General features: G+C 39.8%; 1 protein-coding gene across 1 annotated transcript in view; it reads left to right on the forward strand.

Moving 5' to 3' along the window:
* LOC132774087 (vitellogenin-2-like) overlaps nucleotides 1–19174 on the forward strand; it is a 45285-nt gene continuing 26111 nt past the window's right edge. The window contains exons 1-13 of the mRNA XM_060773840.2: nucleotides 1–48; nucleotides 201–221; nucleotides 3865–4016; nucleotides 4754–5005; nucleotides 6395–6556; nucleotides 8277–8425; nucleotides 9966–10116; nucleotides 10204–10361; nucleotides 10893–11058; nucleotides 12838–12963; nucleotides 15088–15303; nucleotides 16507–16724; nucleotides 17811–17908. Of these exons, the coding sequence (XP_060629823.2) occupies nucleotides 9–48; nucleotides 201–221; nucleotides 3865–4016; nucleotides 4754–5005; nucleotides 6395–6556; nucleotides 8277–8425; nucleotides 9966–10116; nucleotides 10204–10361; nucleotides 10893–11058; nucleotides 12838–12963; nucleotides 15088–15303; nucleotides 16507–16724; nucleotides 17811–17908 (1909 nt within the window). The 5' untranslated portion in view covers nucleotides 1–8. The remainder of the gene's footprint in view (nucleotides 49–200; nucleotides 222–3864; nucleotides 4017–4753; nucleotides 5006–6394; nucleotides 6557–8276; nucleotides 8426–9965; nucleotides 10117–10203; nucleotides 10362–10892; nucleotides 11059–12837; nucleotides 12964–15087; nucleotides 15304–16506; nucleotides 16725–17810; nucleotides 17909–19174) is intronic.

The following is a 19174-nucleotide window of genomic DNA, read 5'->3' on the forward strand; positions in this document are numbered from 1 at the left end:
CCTGCGTCATGAGGGGAATCACTTTTGTATTGCTCATCACTTTTGTGGGTAAGCTTCCGACTTCCATTGCTACTAAATGGGGGACAAAGGGGGGTGGGAGTGCTGTTTATTTTGGACCCCTCCCCGCTTCCACACCCCAATTGTTTAATAATTTGAAGCCCAAATACTTTCTTCTTACAAATGTATTTTTCCATACACAGGGTGCCAGAAAAATGACCTCGGTGAGTCAATTTGATATTTTAATTAATATGTTAGATTTTTAACAGCATTTCATTGCTGTATGGAGGTTCCCTGAAAATAACAATATAAATATATATTTGTACTGTTTTATCTTTTTACCTTGTTCTTGTTTTTTTAAGGGAAGTGGTTTTTTGGGGGGGAGGATACAGAAAAGATATTTGACCCTTAGACAAGATCAAGAGCAAAAATCATAAACCTGCTCTTAAACTAAGCAAGGAAGAAAAGCCTTGTATGCTAAAAAGTAATAATAGCTATATGTTGTACAGCATCCCTTATTTGGAATTCCAACATACTACAGAATTATCTGCATGGGTGTCTGAGATAGTGATGCCTTTGCTTTTTGATGATTCAACATACACAAATCTTGTTTCATGCACAAAATTATTTAAAATGTTGTACAAAATTCCCTTCAGGTTATATGATACAATGTATGTGAAACAGAAATGAATGTTGCTTTTTACACTTGGGTTTCATCTCCAAGGCATCTCCATATGAATATATATGGAAACACAGGTATTGCAAAATCCACCCCCAATATAGAATACAAAACACTTCTTGTCCCAGACATCTGGAATAATGGATTATCAACCTATACCTCACAATAATCAGAAATCAAGTGCTCCCTAAAAATAATGGTATTTGACTTAGACGGATATTAGAATATTGCTAGAAAAAAGAAAGTGTTGCATTGATAATTGCTCTGCCCATTTAGAAAATTGTCATCATACTTGGTTACATGGGAGCCATGCATTCTCTTATGTTTTACTAACACAATCTGTCATTTATTGCCATGGTTCCTCCCTCTTAGAAGGCTTTCCTCCAAAGTCTGTTCCCCAGAACATGAGGTAGTTGTAGCCAAACACCAACTGTCTTCTTGACTTCATTTTAGACTTTCTTAAACTACTGTAAATCCAAACCATGTAGCAAATGAAAGGTTCTTTGAAAGCCTAAGAGTGCTTTGGACAACTCCAGCATTCACATGGCATGAGCTTAGGATGCTCCAGAAATTGTATCTTTACTACTTTAGGGAAGATTTGCAGGATATTGTTAGGTTTCTGAAGAAGCCAAGTGTCTCCTATGCACAGAATCACTAAAATTATAGCTTGGAAAGCTTGCCACAGACACCCAAATGTGCACATGAGGAAGTCCCTTTAACTCCAAGAGTAAGGGAATACCATAGAGCTACACTGTTACAGCCTAAAAGTAAATGTGTTTAGCATATGCAATAATAGGAAAAAAGTATTATAGCTAATGCATTACTCCTGTAATGTGTTGGATCCAAGCTCTTGCTTCAAGTTACTGACTGAAGAGGAGGGAATAGGAAGGTCTTTACTTTACTAAATATTGTCCTCTACTTGAAGGACTGGCAGAATATAGATGTTCCATTGAAGACAACCAGTTTATTTTCTGGGTTAGGCAACTAAGGCCCTCAGACATTACTGGATTAAATCTCCCATCAGCACTAATCTCTAAGGCAGTGGTTCCCAACCTGTGATCCGTAGACCACCAGTGGTCCGTAAGAATTAAAATATGGTCCACGACCTCACCATTACTACACAGTTGCAACAAGAGTGACTGGTCTCGCGAAACCCTCTTATAGTCCCGAGACTTATGAAATATGGTTTTCTGTGGGTGAGCAGATGGTGACTACTGAATGGCATATGTTCTGAATCAAAAACTAGAGCTGATGTGGTCTATCCAATGAATCAGCACCAAATGTAAAATTGACCAAAACCTGATTTGTAACCCCTTTGGTACTAATGTTGGAGAGTGGTCCATGGTCAAAGTTGTCTCTGGTCAAAGTGGTCCCTGGTCATGTGGTCCCTGGTCAAAAAAAGGTTGAGAACCACTGCTCTAGGGCATCATAGGAGTAGTATTCCTGAAACAATATGAGGACCATTTTGCCCTATCTAATCTAATTTAAGTTTAAGGTCAAGACTGTCTTCACTGACTGCGTAGCATAAAATTGTGCCAATGTAGCTATGTGGCACACTATTGTGCAATTACTTGTCTAACAGCTGGCACAGCCATGTACTCTTTCGTTGCACAACAATCAACTGCCTACCTAACTTAGAAACACCACACAGAAGCTGCTCTATATAGTGCTATTGCTTGTGCAGTAGTTTACAATCCCACACCACAACACAGTCACAGGTTCACATTTAAATGGTCACCCTGAGGCTCATGAAGAAGAGTACAGTGAATATGGTATGATTCCCGGGGTCCAGCCTGGGAGAAGAGATTTGCCACACAGGGATTGAAACATCCTGACTAACTGCTTCATCACACTGGGGCTTTAACTTGGGCAGCCCAGTTTTTCTGGCACATGCAGAATTCTGGAAAATGCAGCTTGGGGCAGGGCCTTTTGAATACACTGCTACATAGGTCCAAACTACATTTCCCAGAATTCTGCATGCGTCATTAGAACAGGGCTGCCCAAGTTAAAGCCTCAGTGTGATAAGAGGGTCAGATACGATTTTTACACAACCTGAAAAAAATGCACAGCAGTTTTTGCCAAAGAACCATGAGAAGGGAGGTAGAAGTGCCACTGGCTCTTGCTCCCTTTCTTGGTATGGTTCAATCTAGTGGTGTGAAATATAAAACTCTAGGTGGCTTGGAATCTCATCATCTGACAACCCTTAAGCTGAGGGCCAAGGACCTTCTTTGAGTCATAGGACACTATTGCAAGGAATCTGACATTGGAGCTGGACTAGCACCTTTTCTGACAGTCCCTATCCCACTGCTGGGTAAAGCCTATCAATATTTCCCAATCCCACAATGTTCCTATCACCTACCTTGGTGCAATGGGTCCCTTCCACTTCTGTAGTGGTAAAGTGATGTTGTGAGCAGGATTGAGCTCTACTTCCCTCTTTGCCCTGTTCACTATTCCCAAGATGGCCATTTTGCTTTTATTTTATATATTATATTTATGTTTGCCTTTTAAAAAATGCTAGAATTCCACAATTGTATTAACATTTTAAAAAAGGAAGAGCAGTATTGTGTGAAGGAAGTTATGAGTGTGTCCATAAGTACAATTGCAGGACCATGAATTGGTGAATTGCCGCAACTGAGCTAATAAAAATATTGAAGGCGCTCAATGTGATGTGTATTCAATAGCAACAAAAATGCAACTGCAGTGAAATAGTAGGTTTTCTGAGAGATAAAGTTTGTTATATGAAATACAAAAGGCAACCTGAAGAGAAAGGGCCTTTTCATCCTGTGATCATGAAATGATCTTCATAGAAAACCTTACCTTATTTCTGTATTTTTGGTGCCTGCTGAAAACCATTTTTATTTCCTGAGATATTTTTTAAATCTTGTAAAGCAGTTAATATTCACATTAAAATGTCTGCATTTCACATTTTTCATTATGTTTTCTGGATAACTGGGGAAAGGGAGTGGATTTTAGGCACTGCAACTTGGTTTGACAGCATTTTAATCTTTGCTGTTTTGCTTCCATGATTATTGAGCTTGAAATTGATTTTTGGTTATTATTAAATATTTTGGGTGTATTTAATTTATATCATACAATTTTACCCATTAATATAAGCAATAATTAAATATGACAGCTCTTGTATGTGATTGGGACTATGAGTAGCAACTAAAACAAATTCACATTGACAGAGCCTGGTTTTAGTGATGGCAAAACATACCTATACAACTATGAAGGACTTATTCTGAATGGGCTGGAAAAAGAGAACTCCGCAAAGTCTGGCCTAAAACTGACATGCAAAGTAAAGATCAGCAAAGTGTCTGAGGAAAACCATCTTCTTAAGGTAGATACGATTCCAATTTTGATTATTAAGAAAACCTAAGAATATCTCTTTCTTTGCATATCTTTTCCACTGGGATTTTCTGGAGACGGGTACAGATAAAATATAAGGTATCGTACTGGACAAAATAGGATGATTATGAAAGAATAGGGGTGTGGGTGACAGAATATATGATTAAGAAATATTTGTTTCTCAAGCTGATTGTGTAAAACCAGAGATTGGGGAAATTATTTTTGTACTGTAAGTCCCAGAATCTCCCAGCTAGGTAGCTGGGAGATTTTGATTGCTTCAGTCTAAAAAAAAGTGACTGCCCAAGCTTTGTATAAAGATGAGCAGCTCAAGGACCTTTTACAATAAAACGGGGTTCTGTTACTGTGCCAGAAAAGAATTACTTTGTTTGCAACATTATGCACCTTCACCTAGGGCTAAAAGATAACTCCTACTGCAACATTATAGGAGATGATACCAGTTTAATTGACATGGCTCCATCTTATGGAATCTTTGTGGTGGCACCACAGCAGGATAAATACCTCTACCAATTCCAGAATTCCGTAACACTGAGCCATCACAATTAATATAGTGTCAAATGCTATAATACTGCAGTCCATGTAAGTTACACTTATAAGATAAATCTCACTGTGGTTCACATACCAGCTGAATTACATGTTTCTTCATTCCTGTATGACTGTGTGTGGGAAAAATATAACTCAATTCAATCTTCACCCGTCTGTTGTTCTCAGTTGCTGTCTCCACAACTGGAAGAATACAATGGAATCTGGTCCAGGGATTCATTCACCAAAGCGTCCAAAGCCACTGAAATACTTCAGCAATGTTTTGCCCAAGTATTTAAGTTTGAATACAGAAGAGGTCACGTTGGAAACATCTATGCTCCTAAAGATGTCGGCACTATGTGTGTTAATATAATAAAGGGCATTCTGAACTTGATGCAGATAACGATAAAGGAATCAATGGATGTGTACGAATTGCAAGAGGTTTGGAGTTTTTTCTTTTTAGAGTCTTAAGATTATTTATTAGCGAAACCATAGTCAAGTTATAAAATGCTCAGAAGGTTTTATAGGAGCACCATCTTAAAGTATGGACCAGTAGCAGGCTGCTTTCTCAACATTCAGCAATGAATGTTGCACCACACCTAGGTGTATAAACTGATTTCACAATAAGTGTTGTATTTGGGGGAAAATGTAAAGGGATACAATTGTTCCATGGATCCTACTTGATTAATGTCATTTACATGTTCAGTTTGAAGCAGGAATAGTCAAAGGAAAATGCATGTGCATGGGAACCACCTGATCAAAATATAGAACTGTTGACTTTGATATGATATAAAGGTCCTCTTTGTCACTTTCCTAGTGAAGTTCTTTGAGGTAGTGATAGACTTTGAAGTATAGTCCCTCAGCTTTATAGTCTCCATAGCAGCAACTTCAAGTGAAGTCCAATTATTCAGCAAGTATTCATAAGAACAACCAGTTTTAGCAGTTCTACTCCTGACCTGGATCAAAGTTTGGAACTCATTGCCTGGTGAGATTAGGCGAGCCCCCACCTTAGGAACCTTCAAGAAGGATCTCAAAACCTGTTGCGCTTTTGGAGAGTAACCATACAACCATACACAGTTACACCCCCTCAACATTTGCCCATTCAGTACACTTCCCCCCTCCTATATGAAGGCCTTGTTACAACCCTGCTTTGATGAGCTTCTCCCCCATAAATAATATATTCCATCCCTATCTCACCCTGAGTTTAGCATTTTAGTATTTTATTTTTTACATGCGGCCCGCTCACTGTCACTGTGATTGCCTACTGTATTCTTATGTTTTAGGTATTTAATTATGCTGTTGTTTTGTGCTTTTGTGATTTTATTTTTATTTTATTGTAATGCGCTGTTGGGCTTGGCCTCATGTAAGCCGCCCTGAGTCCCCATTGGAGAGATGGTGCTGGGATATAAATAAAGATTATTATTATTATTATTATTATTATTATTATTATTATTTGCTAAATTTAATAGATCTTAATAGATCTTTCAAGACCAACACACCACTACCATAGGAGTAGATGGTTACTGAAGAAATCAATCTCCTTCCCTGGCATTATGGTAGGGATTAAAGGCAAAATAAGAGGATTTGGGCAGCCAATGATGCTGTCAATCCTACTATTCAAAAAGTCCTGCTGCTTTGATCCAACAAGCCTTGATTCTAATACACTACTGCTCAAAGGCAATCCAATCCTTAAATAATATTATATGGGTTCAAAGAGGAGAGGAGAAGAAGATTTGTAGAGGATCAGCTCTTGTTATAGTATCTGAATGTAACTGTTAGACCCTTGTAACCTTAGATGATGTGATTTAATTGTGTAGTTCATCTTTTCAGCCAGGTGTTGGGGGCACCTGCTTCACCACATACCTTATCCAAGAAAAAAGGAAAGACAACAGAGTCAGTGTTCTGAGAAGCAAAGATCTCAACAACTGCACAGATAAAGTTGTGAAAGATGTTGGAATGGCCTATGTGAGACCTTGCCCCACATGCCCAGTGGTAAGGAGCCTTGATGGTACTGCATGACAAACAAAACTAGTAATTGATGTTGGTTGTTTCAAAAACCAGTTGACTTCAAAAAATATAAACCAAAGCAATTTACAATGCATCTTGGTCTTTCGTTCTCTATGATGCTCTTTCCTTTTGGGGATTTTTGTGTGGAGCCTGAAACCAACTGAGGGAGTCTAGACTGTGGGTCCATCATCCCTAGATTGTTGACCTCTTGAGGAATTTGGGGATATAACTGATCAGGTGATAGTCAGTTTAAGGAAGTTGGTCTTGTGGTTCAAGGTGGCAAAGAACTACACATCACCTTTTGCCCACCTGATATCCAATTACTATCATTCCAGTTACTCAGCATTCACTATCAGGAAATATTGTTGGCTTCCACTAGTTAGTAGAAGATAGGAATGGGGTTCTGGGGCCTGAATTCATGTCCACCCAAGGCCAGGTTTTTTCAGTTGTGGCAATAAAGTTCTGACCTTTTGGTCTAAGGTAGTGGTTCCCATTTTTTTTTGACCAGGGACCAATTTGACTAGGGACCACTCTCCTGCATTAGTACCAAAGGGGTTATGAATCAGTTTTTGGTCAACTTTAGATTCGGTTTGGTTATTTGTGGTGCCACATCAGCTCTAGATTCTGAAACAGAGCATATGCCATCCAGTAGTCACCATCTGCTCATCCACAGAAAACCATATTTAATAATATAGAGCTAATGTGGTCTATCTAATGTACATTTCTAAATCAGCACCCCCAAAAAACCCAGGAACAGGCCTAAAAATGAAGACACCAAGGTGTCTCTGTTTCCAGGCACCACATGGAATGGCTCCACTTAGGAAGAGGGAGGAGGAGGAGAAGCAGCAGTCAGGGGACTTGTTGTCACACTTTTAGTGGGTAGTCAGCCTCTCCCCTTCCAACACCCACATTGTCTTGGCACTATAAGAGGATTTCACGAGGCCAGTCACTCTCATTGCAACCGTGTAGTAATTGTGAGGCTGCGGACCATATTTTAGTTCCTGGGGACCACTGGTGGTCCATTGACCACAGGTAGGGAAACCACTGTTCTAAGGTCATGTGGTCCTTGATCCTGGATGACATCATACCTCCTCACTGGACCTACAATAGATCTTTTTCATCTTCTGTCCTACAGCTACCCTTAAAAAATCTTTTCCAGGGACTTTTCTAATCTTGCAGAACAGATTTTGAAGACTGTTTAGGACAGAAAATTCCTGATTTGGCTATGGATGTATCATTTTGTATAGGTGTATAGATGAGTACTTCCACAAATACAAGAGCTCCACTGCTTTGACATTTTAAGAGCTTTGGGAAACAAGAACAAAGGATCTAAAATGGTAATTCAAAAGGAAGCTTAGAGGATATGACCTTTTTCTTAATTCCTTATAAAATGCGGGCCTTTTTTTAAATTGACCCGAATGTGAAGCAATCGGTCCAAATATGACACTTTAAGAAAGATATGCTGCACCTAAAAATATCATGTAATGTATAATGCACTAACAATCAGAAGACAGCCTACGGCATGGCTATCAATGTGGAAACAGATAAGTAATAAAAGAGACACTAAACCTTTGAGATATCCAGGGAAATAAAATGAGGCAAGTCTGCTAAAAACTCATGTAAACAATCATTTTTCAGAGACAAAGAGAAATGAACAGTCTTCTGATGGATGTTGTTCTGGTTGTTTATTTGTTCCTTTTTAAAGAATATCACAAACACAAGAGGAACTGTGGCATTCAACTACAACCTGAAACGAATGGATTCTGGAGCCCTAATTATACATGTTGAATCCCACCAAATTTATGTGATCTCACCATTCAATGAATTTAGAGGTGCTGCGATTATGGAGGCAAGGTATGTTTGATGAGCATTGAATCAGCTTTGTCACCAGGACTATGTTGTTGTTCATATATGAATGTGAGTTCTCCCTCTCCTATTGTTAACTGAGAGGTGTCATGGTTTTAGGCCTGTTCCTGGGGTTATTTGAGGCACTGATTCAGTAAAATGCATTGGATAGACCATATCAGGTCTAGTTCCATAGATATAGTTATCATGGCTTTGTATGGGTGAGCAGATGGCATCTATTATATGTCATTTATTCTGTATCTCAAAAAACAGAGCTGATAGGGGGAACCAGTTCCATTTTGTTTAATCTGCAGGTCATATAAACCAAGAAACAGGTCTAATGTTTGAGGCGTCAAACTGTGTGTTGGTCAGTGATTAATCAATCAAGTCAACATAATGTGTTGAAGCAGGGGTGGCTCAACCCATTACGCAAAGTAAGCATTCGCAGTATAGTTGATTTTGCCCAGGGGCGCTCTTGAGGGAAAATAGACCTTGACATATTCGAGTTGTAATTACTGGGATTTATAGTTCACCTACAATCAAAGAACATTCTGAACTCCACCAATGATGGAATTGAACCAAATATGGCACACAGAAAATATGGCACACAGAATTCCCATGAAGCAATGCTGAGCTAATCAAAAGATCCTTAAACTGGGGTGTTGTGTGCAGGGCTGTAGCCAGAAAAAAATTTCGGGAGGGGTTGAAAAAATTTGGGGGGGGGGTTGAAAATTTTGGGGGGGGTTAAAATTTTCAGGGGGGGTTGAAACCTGCCTCCTAGCTCACGCTGAAGCAAAGAGCACAGCAGAGGGCAGAGCAGCCTTCCATAGCCTGCAGCTCCGTCCCTGTCAACCACCTCCACCAAGTCTGGCCTCCTTAATGAGAGCATTCAACACCCCCCCCCCCCAACTTGGTTGCTTCACTACATCGGCTATTGATGCAAGTAATAACAGCGTGAATAAATTGTCAATATTTGCCTGAGATAGTGCTTGCAGTTCTGGAGGGACTCTTAATTTTTGCATCTCATAGACTTAGCATGGGGATTTGGTTAACCAGTTAAAATTCATGAGTAAACAAGTTTTTTAAAAAAATCTTAAACATTTGGGGGGGGGTTGAACCCCTAACCCCACCCCACCCCCCTTCGCTACAGGCCTGGTTGTGTTGTTTCCGGACTGTATGGCTGTGTTCTAGCAGTATTTTCTCCTGATGTTTCACCTGCACCTGTGGCTGGCATCTTCACAGAATTTGTCTTCAACGATCCTTACACTGATCATTGCTCTAGGGCCTAAAATATGATGCTCCTGGCTTTCCTTTTCCAGCTAACTATTCCAGCAATGTCAATTTTTTCTGTGGATGGTGGGAAGTGTAATATAACACATATGGAAGCCACTAGCTTGGGAATAATGCTTTGGATAATGGGATTCTCTTATTGAAATTGAATGCATTTTACATTCTGTACCTCTGAACATTCACACACACACACACACACACCCCTTTTTCCATTATCATAAATACAGTACATGCTTTTCTTTCTTTTTGCCACACACAGACAAAATATGACTCTGATTGAAACTATCACCAACCAGGAAAGAGTGCCACAGATCCCAATGCAAAATCATGGGACTCTGTATTACCAGTTTGAAGAAGACCTGCCTCAGATGGCTTTGCATCTGATCAGAACTAACAACCCTGAGCTGGGGGTAAGAAAACCAATGACTGGCCCGGATAAATAATCCAATTGTTCACATGATGACACATGATGTTTTCAACCTCTGTTTACATTCTAGATTACACAGAAGTTAGAACAATTAGTTCAGCAGAACCAGATACAAATCCATGAAGAAACTCCAGCTAAGTTCTTGGAACTTATTGAGCTTTCTCGTGCAGCAACTCATGAAAATCTGGAATCTGTTTGGAAGCAGTGTGCTGAAAGGCAGCATTATAGGTAATTGCTTTGCTTTGCTTTACGTTGCATTGCTTTCTTTCTTTCTTTTTGGACTCATGCTTTGGCACAGCCACACTCAGATATGAAGCGACTTCAGCATACTGTTCACTGGTATGCCCTTCCTTAGTCTATGGATCCTCTGGTAGCTGGCAGTGGGAGTTCCTTTTCAAGTTTTTGTCATTTGGTAGCCACACTACATCATGGAATGTACATTTTTTCCCCCTTTACAAAATCATTTGCACATAATAAAGAAGAAGAAAAAACATGAGAGAGACAGAGAAAATGGTAAGAGAATATATAATGTACTTATGGGCACAGGGCAGATTTTAATGTAAGCTGACCTATATCCAAAATATTTTTTTGGCTGTGTATTCATGATTAGATAGTCATAAGATGTTCTTGCCATTGGAAACTGCATGGAGAGAACCAGTCCTTCCAACTTTCTATAATGTTTTGTTGCTTCATTAAGGGTCCACAGGATCCAACCATCCTGTCCACCAGTTATCTCCCAACTCACCCTTCTCTTTACAGGTATTGGCTACTGAGTGCCATTGCTGTTGCAGGCACCTCAGACACATTGGTGTTCCTGAAACAAAGAATTCTCAGTGAGGACCTAAACACCTTCGAGTCAGCGGTCACTCTCACTTTGGCCTTCCATTTAACAAAAACTGATAAGCTTACCTTCAAAGTTGCAGCAGTGAGTATATTGATTTGGTGTATGGTTTTACTTTATTTTCTAAAGCTGCTTTTTCTTTTTCATACAGCATTGTTCAAAGATGTATAGACATGCAAGTCATAAATATATATATTTTCTGCCATCTCTTAACTGAAAAGGAAATGCAGATCTTCTCTGACCTTTAAACATTTTGATTACTCTTACAGCTCAGATTTGTAATGATTGGTTAAATCGTAATCCAGATGCTTGGAAAGACCAACCCAGGCCCGTAGCCAGGATTTTGATTCGGGGGGGGGGGGGCTGAGTTTGATTCGGGGGGGGGGGCTGAGTCTGAGTGAAAGAGGGTCTACCCTAGCAAACCTTTTGTATCATTACCCCAATACCCCCATGCATATGGGATATATTGAATATGGTGATCAGATCATGATATGAATAAACGTAACAGTTTAAATAATGCCTTCTCATGGACCACCATGAGAATTTGGGGGGGGGGGGTGAAGCCCCTTGAGCCCCCCCCCCCCCCCCCCCGGCTACATGCCTGGACCTTCCATTCCTTTTTTGTTTTAATTTACAGTAAGGTGTGTTTAGAATTTGGAGGAGTTATTTGTGGACTCCAACTCACAGTTTCCTCTAGCTACCAACGCCACTGGCTATAGTGGCAGCAGATTCTGGAAGATATCATCTAGAAAAATAACATCCTCAATTTCTGAGAGACCTTGCAACTAGGTGCATATTGCAAGGACTATGTTTAATAACTGCTAACATCGACGTTTAACTCCAGAGTTATTATATTCAGTGGAAGTGAAGTAATATTTGAAAAGAATAGAATTGTTTCAATGTATGGCTCCCTTTCATTTCTATGGCAAATATATTTTCACACTACCACCCTCTAACTTCTTTGTTCTCACTGTTCTTGTCCTTTAAATGCCTATGAGACAATTTCATGTAACATCCTTTTGTTTACAGGGTTCATAATGTCATTATGTTAATAGTGAACACATAATATAATGAGGAACACAAGGGCACAATGGCCAATGAGAACACTGTGAACAAATAGGGCTAAAATTAGCGAGGGCAAAAGGGAATTTAATGGTATGAACCTCTATACATTTGCTTTGCACAGGTTGCCAAACATGGGACATTATCACACACACCTCAGAAAACCTTTTTTTTTAAAAAATAATCTTTATTAGGGGGAATAAGGTTAAAAAGAAGGGGGAATGGAAAATGAAATTGGAAGGGTGGGATGGATAGAGAATTAGGGTATGGAGAAGTATAGAGTAGTAGGGGCTTGAGGTGGATAAAATGGGGGGGGGGGCGTCTTGTCTTCCAATCTCCTCCTTTGCGTTGATTGATAGTCTTTAGTCTCTCATATTTACTATACTGCATTTCTCCTTTTCTTTATTCTCTACAGAATCGTTTTCTTTCTTACAGTCTCTTGTTAGGTTTTGTTAATTGTCTTCTTTTGCTCCAAATTCAAATAGTCCTTGAATAGTTGCCAGTCCATTAATTCAATAGGCCTCCCTGTAAGTTCTTTCTCGTGTTCAGGTGGAATCTCCTTTCCTGTAGTTTGAAGCCACTGTTCTGCGTCCTAGTCTCCAGGGCAGTAGAAAAGCTTTCTCCTCCCTATGACTTCCCCTCACATATTTATACATTCTCCCTGTCTGATTCCAAGCAATAGATTTTATTCATTTAATTATTTTTATGCGTCATTGAACATGAGAATGTTGGGTTGTAATTGTTTTCAATCAAATTCTAGGAGACGGTTATGTTACATTTACTTTGTTTTGACTTTTGTAGGATCTACTGACCAGCCAGGCTCTCCAAAAGTCCTTGATACTTCACAAACTTGCTTATTTGGCATATGGTTCCATGATAAACAGACATTGTTATGACTCTCCACGTTGCCCTATCGAAATTCTTCAGGTAATATTCCTGTTTCCCAGGGTGCACAAAAAAGTTGCCCAATGCATTTTTGATTAATTATACCATTTTAAGTCTTCTCATCAGTGACAAGTCTATGCATATTTTGATGAAGCCTAAAAAACCCTACAAGGGACCTAATTTGATATGCGCAGTGACATCTGACCCTTGGATGAGACAATTCAGTTGCTTTTTAAACCACCCGTCCCAAAAACGTCAACTTTTTTACATTGTGCTTTTCATGAAATACAACATGTACCGAAGTTTCCCACCCAAGACTCAGAGAATGTCAACGTGGTTTCATTCTCATATATTTCCAGATGACAAGAAATTCTAAACCTAGTGCTATCAAGATGAGTTTCTTTTGTCAAACTTTGCTTTTGTAGGAGATGTGTCCTGTCAGTAAAAGAACAGATCCTTTAAAGCTTAGGAGGTTGAAAGTTTGTGGGTAATGAAAGGGGATTTCAGGGGCTATCACTGGAAACCCTTTTCTAGGTATTCCCTCTCCCATTATCACACTTAGCCCCCATCCCCACCACACTATTGCTTCCTAGTTTCTCAGCTTTTGTAATCCCCCTCCCTATTCTAAGGAGTGAAAATTCATCATCAAAGATATGGGAGCCTAAATATCCTAAAGGTATCTGATCTTGTCAGATCCTGAAAGCTGAGGAGGGAGATCCCTGGTTATTATTTGGATGGGAGATCACCAAAAAATACCAGGTGTTGCAGACTATGTTTCAGAGCAAGAAATTAATAAAAATCACACATGAGTACTCTTGCATTTGAAAAGCCAATGAAATTCATGGAGTTGCCATAGGTCGACAGGCAGTTTGAAGGCACATGCACACACAACGTTTGCATATTGTTTTTGATCCTGCCCATGTGCCTTTGACTCAATTCACCACTAGAGTGCAGCCTTTAGAGCTTTTCCAAAACTGAATTTAGCCCTCAAGATAAAAGAGTTTCCTTAACATTCATTATTATAATATTATGAAGTCCCTTCAATCAAATACCCTGATCTCTATACACTATCACTTCAACAAAACCATGTTGATAGATCAGAAAGCAAACTGATTAGGCTTGCTATAAAATCTTTCAACAGGATTATTTCCTGAGTAGGGGCTGACTACATTGGGATGCTTAATGGATTGAACCTTTGCGAATTTTGATATGAACTGAATTGCCTGTACCTCAATTTTGTAGACCTGAATCCACATAAATACCGGTGGTTTAATTCCACCATTGCTAAATAATCCAAGGAATTTGTATGATTGCTCCATAAATGGGCCAGAAAAAAAAACTTTAGATCCTAAAAGTTCAGATGGGCAAGGAAGCAATCTTGCCCCCTGCAATTGGGTTGTTGTAGGTTTTTCGGGCTGTATGGCCATGTTCTCGAAGCATTCTCTCCTGATGTTTCACCTGCATATATGGCAGGCATCCTCAGAGGTTGTGAGAATGCTTCTAGAACATGGCCATACAGCCCGAAAAACTTTCAACAACCCAATGATTCCGGCCAAGAAAGCCTTCAACAATACCCTGCAACTGCTGTTTTCCACCCTAACTGTATTGTGTATTCACATCCTGAACAGCAAAAGTTGGAGCTTTGAGGCGAGAAAAGCTGGACTGGCCTTAAACCTTGGGTGCTTTGTGATGAAGTGAATGTAGAACTTACACAGAAAAGGGAAGGGGCTGAAAAGCAAAGCTGACCTGGGTGGGACAGATGATGAAACACCGGCAAGAAAGAACACCTTTCAGTGTTTGCTTAAAACTTCACACCCCAGAAATGGTGTGTTTCTGAAATCTGTTTATACACAACACAGAGATTCTTCTGGAATGTGTGTGTGTTATTGTGCACAGTTACACTGTTGGACGAGGATGTGGGAGCTCCAGCTTGAGGTCCCTACTGAACCATTCAATTTCTTGGGTCACTTTGGGCCAATCACAGTTTCTCTGGTAAACTTGCCTCCAATGTCTGATGTGAGGATAAATAGAGAGGAGAGTGGTGTATCTTGTATTGCTCTCATTAGAGGAATAGCAAGAAATAAAAGGCAAGACTAACATAATAAAAATGATACGAAAGATTGTCACATTATTGATTAACTTTTGATACTGATGATGTTTTTTCAGCCTCTCCATGATCTTGCCATGCACGCCTATAAGAGCCACGAGGAAGATGCAGCTCTGGCTCTGAAAGCCATGGGCAATGCCGGAGAACCTGCCAGCATTAACTACATCAAGAAATTCCTGCCAGGTTTTTCAACTAATGCTAATGTCCTGTCAGAGAGACTCCAGAATATTGCAATCCGCGCCTTGAGGAAAATATCAAGAAAAAAAGCTGCAACAGTAAGCAAAGTCATTATTATATCAACAAATTGTACACAGACAATGGAATCCAAGACTATTAAGAAAGTGCTTTGATGTAGGAGAGTGAGCAAGGTCCAGGACACATAGAAAACATCCACAGCACAAATGATTTTGCTAAACATATATCAATTAACTTAATAAAGATTCTAGTCCTCATAGTTTTATTTTGGATTCTCAAAGGCAGTTGCAAATAGTGGATCCCAACTCAATGAAACTGTAAATTTACTCCAAACTTTAGCTTGAGTATGAAGATGTTGATCCTATTTTGGAGATGAGGCTTAACGTGTAGAGCAGCTACTTTTAGCTTCTTTAAAGTTTAAATTTAAATCAGAAGCAGATTCACTCTTGAGTGGCATGGAGGCCAACCACCTGCTCTTTGCCCAAAAGCTCAAAAGCCAGCCTTTTTTTCATGGCAAATATTACATGGCATTTTCACGATCTCTTTCCTATACTCAGAGAAAAGAAACTGCAATCACTCCATTGCCGTAATAGCATTCCTGTTGGTATGTAAACTTGAAAATTATGAACTGCATGTGAGGTATTCATGGACAATTACAACAGCAATACTTCCTTCTCAATACTCAGTTTATCCATAGTAAGGAACCATACCATAGGGACTACTGTTAAATACTTCTAGGACTGTGGTTCTCAACCTATGGGTCCCCAAATATTTTGACCTTCAACTCCCAGAAAGTCTGAATCCTTCTGCTATGTTGAAGCAGTGAGAACATCAATCCTCAAGTAGCCTGGGGGGAAGAGGGACCCCCATCCCCATGAAAAAACAGAACATTGGTATTTACCTGAGATCTGGAATTTTGGTCCTGCCATGTAATTGAGAAAGGCAGCTTAGGATGAGTGAGAGGGGGACTTGCTTTTCCCAAGCTTCCTTGTTCGGCCACATAGGAGTACCAGAACTAGACATCAGGAGCACAGATAAGTGGTGATTTTCTGTATTTGGTGGTTGGGGTGCTTGGTGGAGTAGAATCTGGCTCCATTCCCAGCCATGCCGAACCATCTTGGGCTGTGGGTCTTGTGTCCTGCTGTGGAGACAGTTAACAACATCATAATGGAGCACCCAATCATGATGTTTCAAGCTGGTTCAGGGTCATATTTTGTGCCTGCGTAGAACCTCCTTATACTGTACCACATACCTTGTGGAATTGTACGTTTCTCTCTTTCCAGGTCCGAGATATCGTTTTTGAGATCTTCAGGAATCGCACTGTCCATCCTCAAGCCCGAATGGTGGCCTGTATTGTTTTCTTTGAAACCAAGCCTACTCTCCCTCTAGTGACTGCCATGGCCAGTTTTGTGGAAAAGGAAAACAACTTACAGGTTGCCAGCTTTGCATATTCCCACATGAATGTATTGGCCATGGGCAGGATTCCACAGCTCAATAAACTGTAAGTAGAAAGAGGACTAAAAACCAGGAAGAAAGTTTGGAAAGGGACCAAGGAACCCATGTAGTATTGCGATAACTACAAAGTCATACTGTGAACCACTTATTGTTAAGTTTATCTCCGGAAGCGGAGAGAATATTTGGACTGAAACAAACATTTTTGTTTGTTTTTAATTGTAAAATGATAGCCCTTCCCATTCCAATACAATTAATTGTCCCTAAGAATCCTGGCATGTCCATCATAAAGCAGGCATAGACCCTATTATTTAGGAAGGCAAGTGGAGGATACTGATGTTTGCGGAAGAAATTTGACACCAAATTTCTTCTCCAAACAAAGAGAATTCCTCGTTGTTCTAAACCAAGATAGATGCTACCTAAAGCCTGCCAGGGCCCCCCTAATAGCGCAGCAGATTATTTATTTATTTATTTATTTTATTTACTTTATTTGTATACCGCTGTTCTCAGCCCGTAGGCGACTCACAGCAGTTAACAACAAACAGCAAAATACAGTACACGGTAAAAAACAGTAACATCATAACACCTAAACAATCCTATATAATTAACAACGATAGCCATTCACTGATTAAACCACTGAGCTGCTGAACTTGCTGATTGAATCCGGGGTGCAGGTGAGCTCCCACTATTAGGCCGCTTCTGCCAACCTAGCAGTTCGAAAACATGCAAATGTGAGTAGATCAATAGGTACCACTTCTGTAGGAAGATAACGGTGCTCCATGCAGTCATGCTGGCCACATGATCTTAGAGGCCAGCGTGTCTGCCTCACTTTGCTTAATGGTAGGACAAGTCAATCAAGCTACTTTCTACCATGACAGTGGGATGGGGTCCTTTGAATGTCAAAGAAACTATCCAAGATGCTGAAACCATGGATTTAGCACCCTGGACAGCTCATTTACAATTCAGATGAAAACCTGGAGTTGATTTGCCACCCTGTTAACAGGAAAGCCACAACTGAAAGTAACATTCAGCTGCCAAGCTAGTCAGATTTTGCATATGTAGCAGTTCTCTTTAACTATATATAAACATCAGAATATCAGGTTTTCTATATTTAAAATTCCTTGCTTTTTCATAGATCTGCTGCTTGCAAAATTGCCATTAAACTAATCAATCGCAGGCTAGAATGGCTGAGTATTCGTTACAGCAGAGTTCTTCACATTGATGGCTATATGGGTAAGTCATGCTTGTCACATAACTTCTTGATGTTCCTGATAAAATACTGCTGCTGAGGGGGAAAATAAGAGAACCTGGAACAGTTACTTGTCTGATCTATATCTCCCAGAAATCCTATTGCCATGGGGTTTTTTTGAATTAGTAGGTCAATTGAATATAATTTCCAAATACTGTGAAGGATGAGGGAGGGTTGTTTTGTGTGCAATCAAAATAGATGATGTATTCTCGAAGGCTTTCATGGCTGGAATCACTGGCTTGTTGTAAGTTTTTTGGGCTGTATGGTCATGCTCCAGAAGCATTATCTCCTGACGTTTCACCTGCATCTATGGCAGGCATCCTCAGATAATCCTGATTATAATCCTGATTTTGTTCTTTTTTATCTTCTTTGTACAAATATTATTAGTAAATATTAACAGAAATGTTTTTACACTTGTGGAATGATTTTCTTCTCCACAATGAAGGCTAAGTTTTACAGCATGGAGAAGTTTGTTGTTGTTACCTCTAGGTCTCATCAGTCTTCCAGTCAATTTAAATGGGTTTATTTTAAGAACTAAAAATGAAAGAGTTTGCCTTAGTTTAAGGAGGTTCTCACTCTTCATTCTGTTACGTTGATTTATGAAGTCAACGGAAGGGAGGGCTCTTACAGCTTGGCCATCATAAATGCTCAGCAGGAGGACAAGATAGGGATCCAAGTCTTTTGTTTGGTCTGTGTCCACTCTTCTGTAACACTGAGACAAATTTTGGCATGTGGATGATGATGATGATGATGATGATGATGATGATAATTATTATTATTCTATCCCACCACCCTCTACCTGAAGGGACTCGGGGCGACTTACATGGAGACCAAGCCCAGCATAAGCAAGGGTTACAAAGTAACACATTTAAAACATATAACACATAACAGTAAAATATAATTAAAACAATAAAATCAAAACAATAAAAACATATTTAAAAACCTCAACCAACATCGTAACCAATAGCCAGGAAAAGTGGACATGGTCAGATCTGACAGGGCAAGGCAAGGGCTTGTGCAAATGCAAAAACTGGAGAGCTAAATCATTATTCAAGGCATATAAACCAGTTGCCAGGAAAAGTGGGCATGTTCAGATTTGATAGGGCAGGGCAAGGGCTTGTGCAAATGCAAAAACTGGAGGGCTAGGCCAGAAGTAAAGTGCTGGGAAATCAAAACCATAAGTTAGGCATTGGTCAGTCCTAATCAGGTGCTAAACCGTTATTCAAAGGCACATTCAAGTCTTTCCGGAA

This window comes from Anolis sagrei, chromosome 4, assembly GCF_037176765.1.
Source record: "Anolis sagrei isolate rAnoSag1 chromosome 4, rAnoSag1.mat, whole genome shotgun sequence".
Taxonomy (NCBI): domain Eukaryota; kingdom Metazoa; phylum Chordata; class Lepidosauria; order Squamata; family Dactyloidae; genus Anolis; species Anolis sagrei.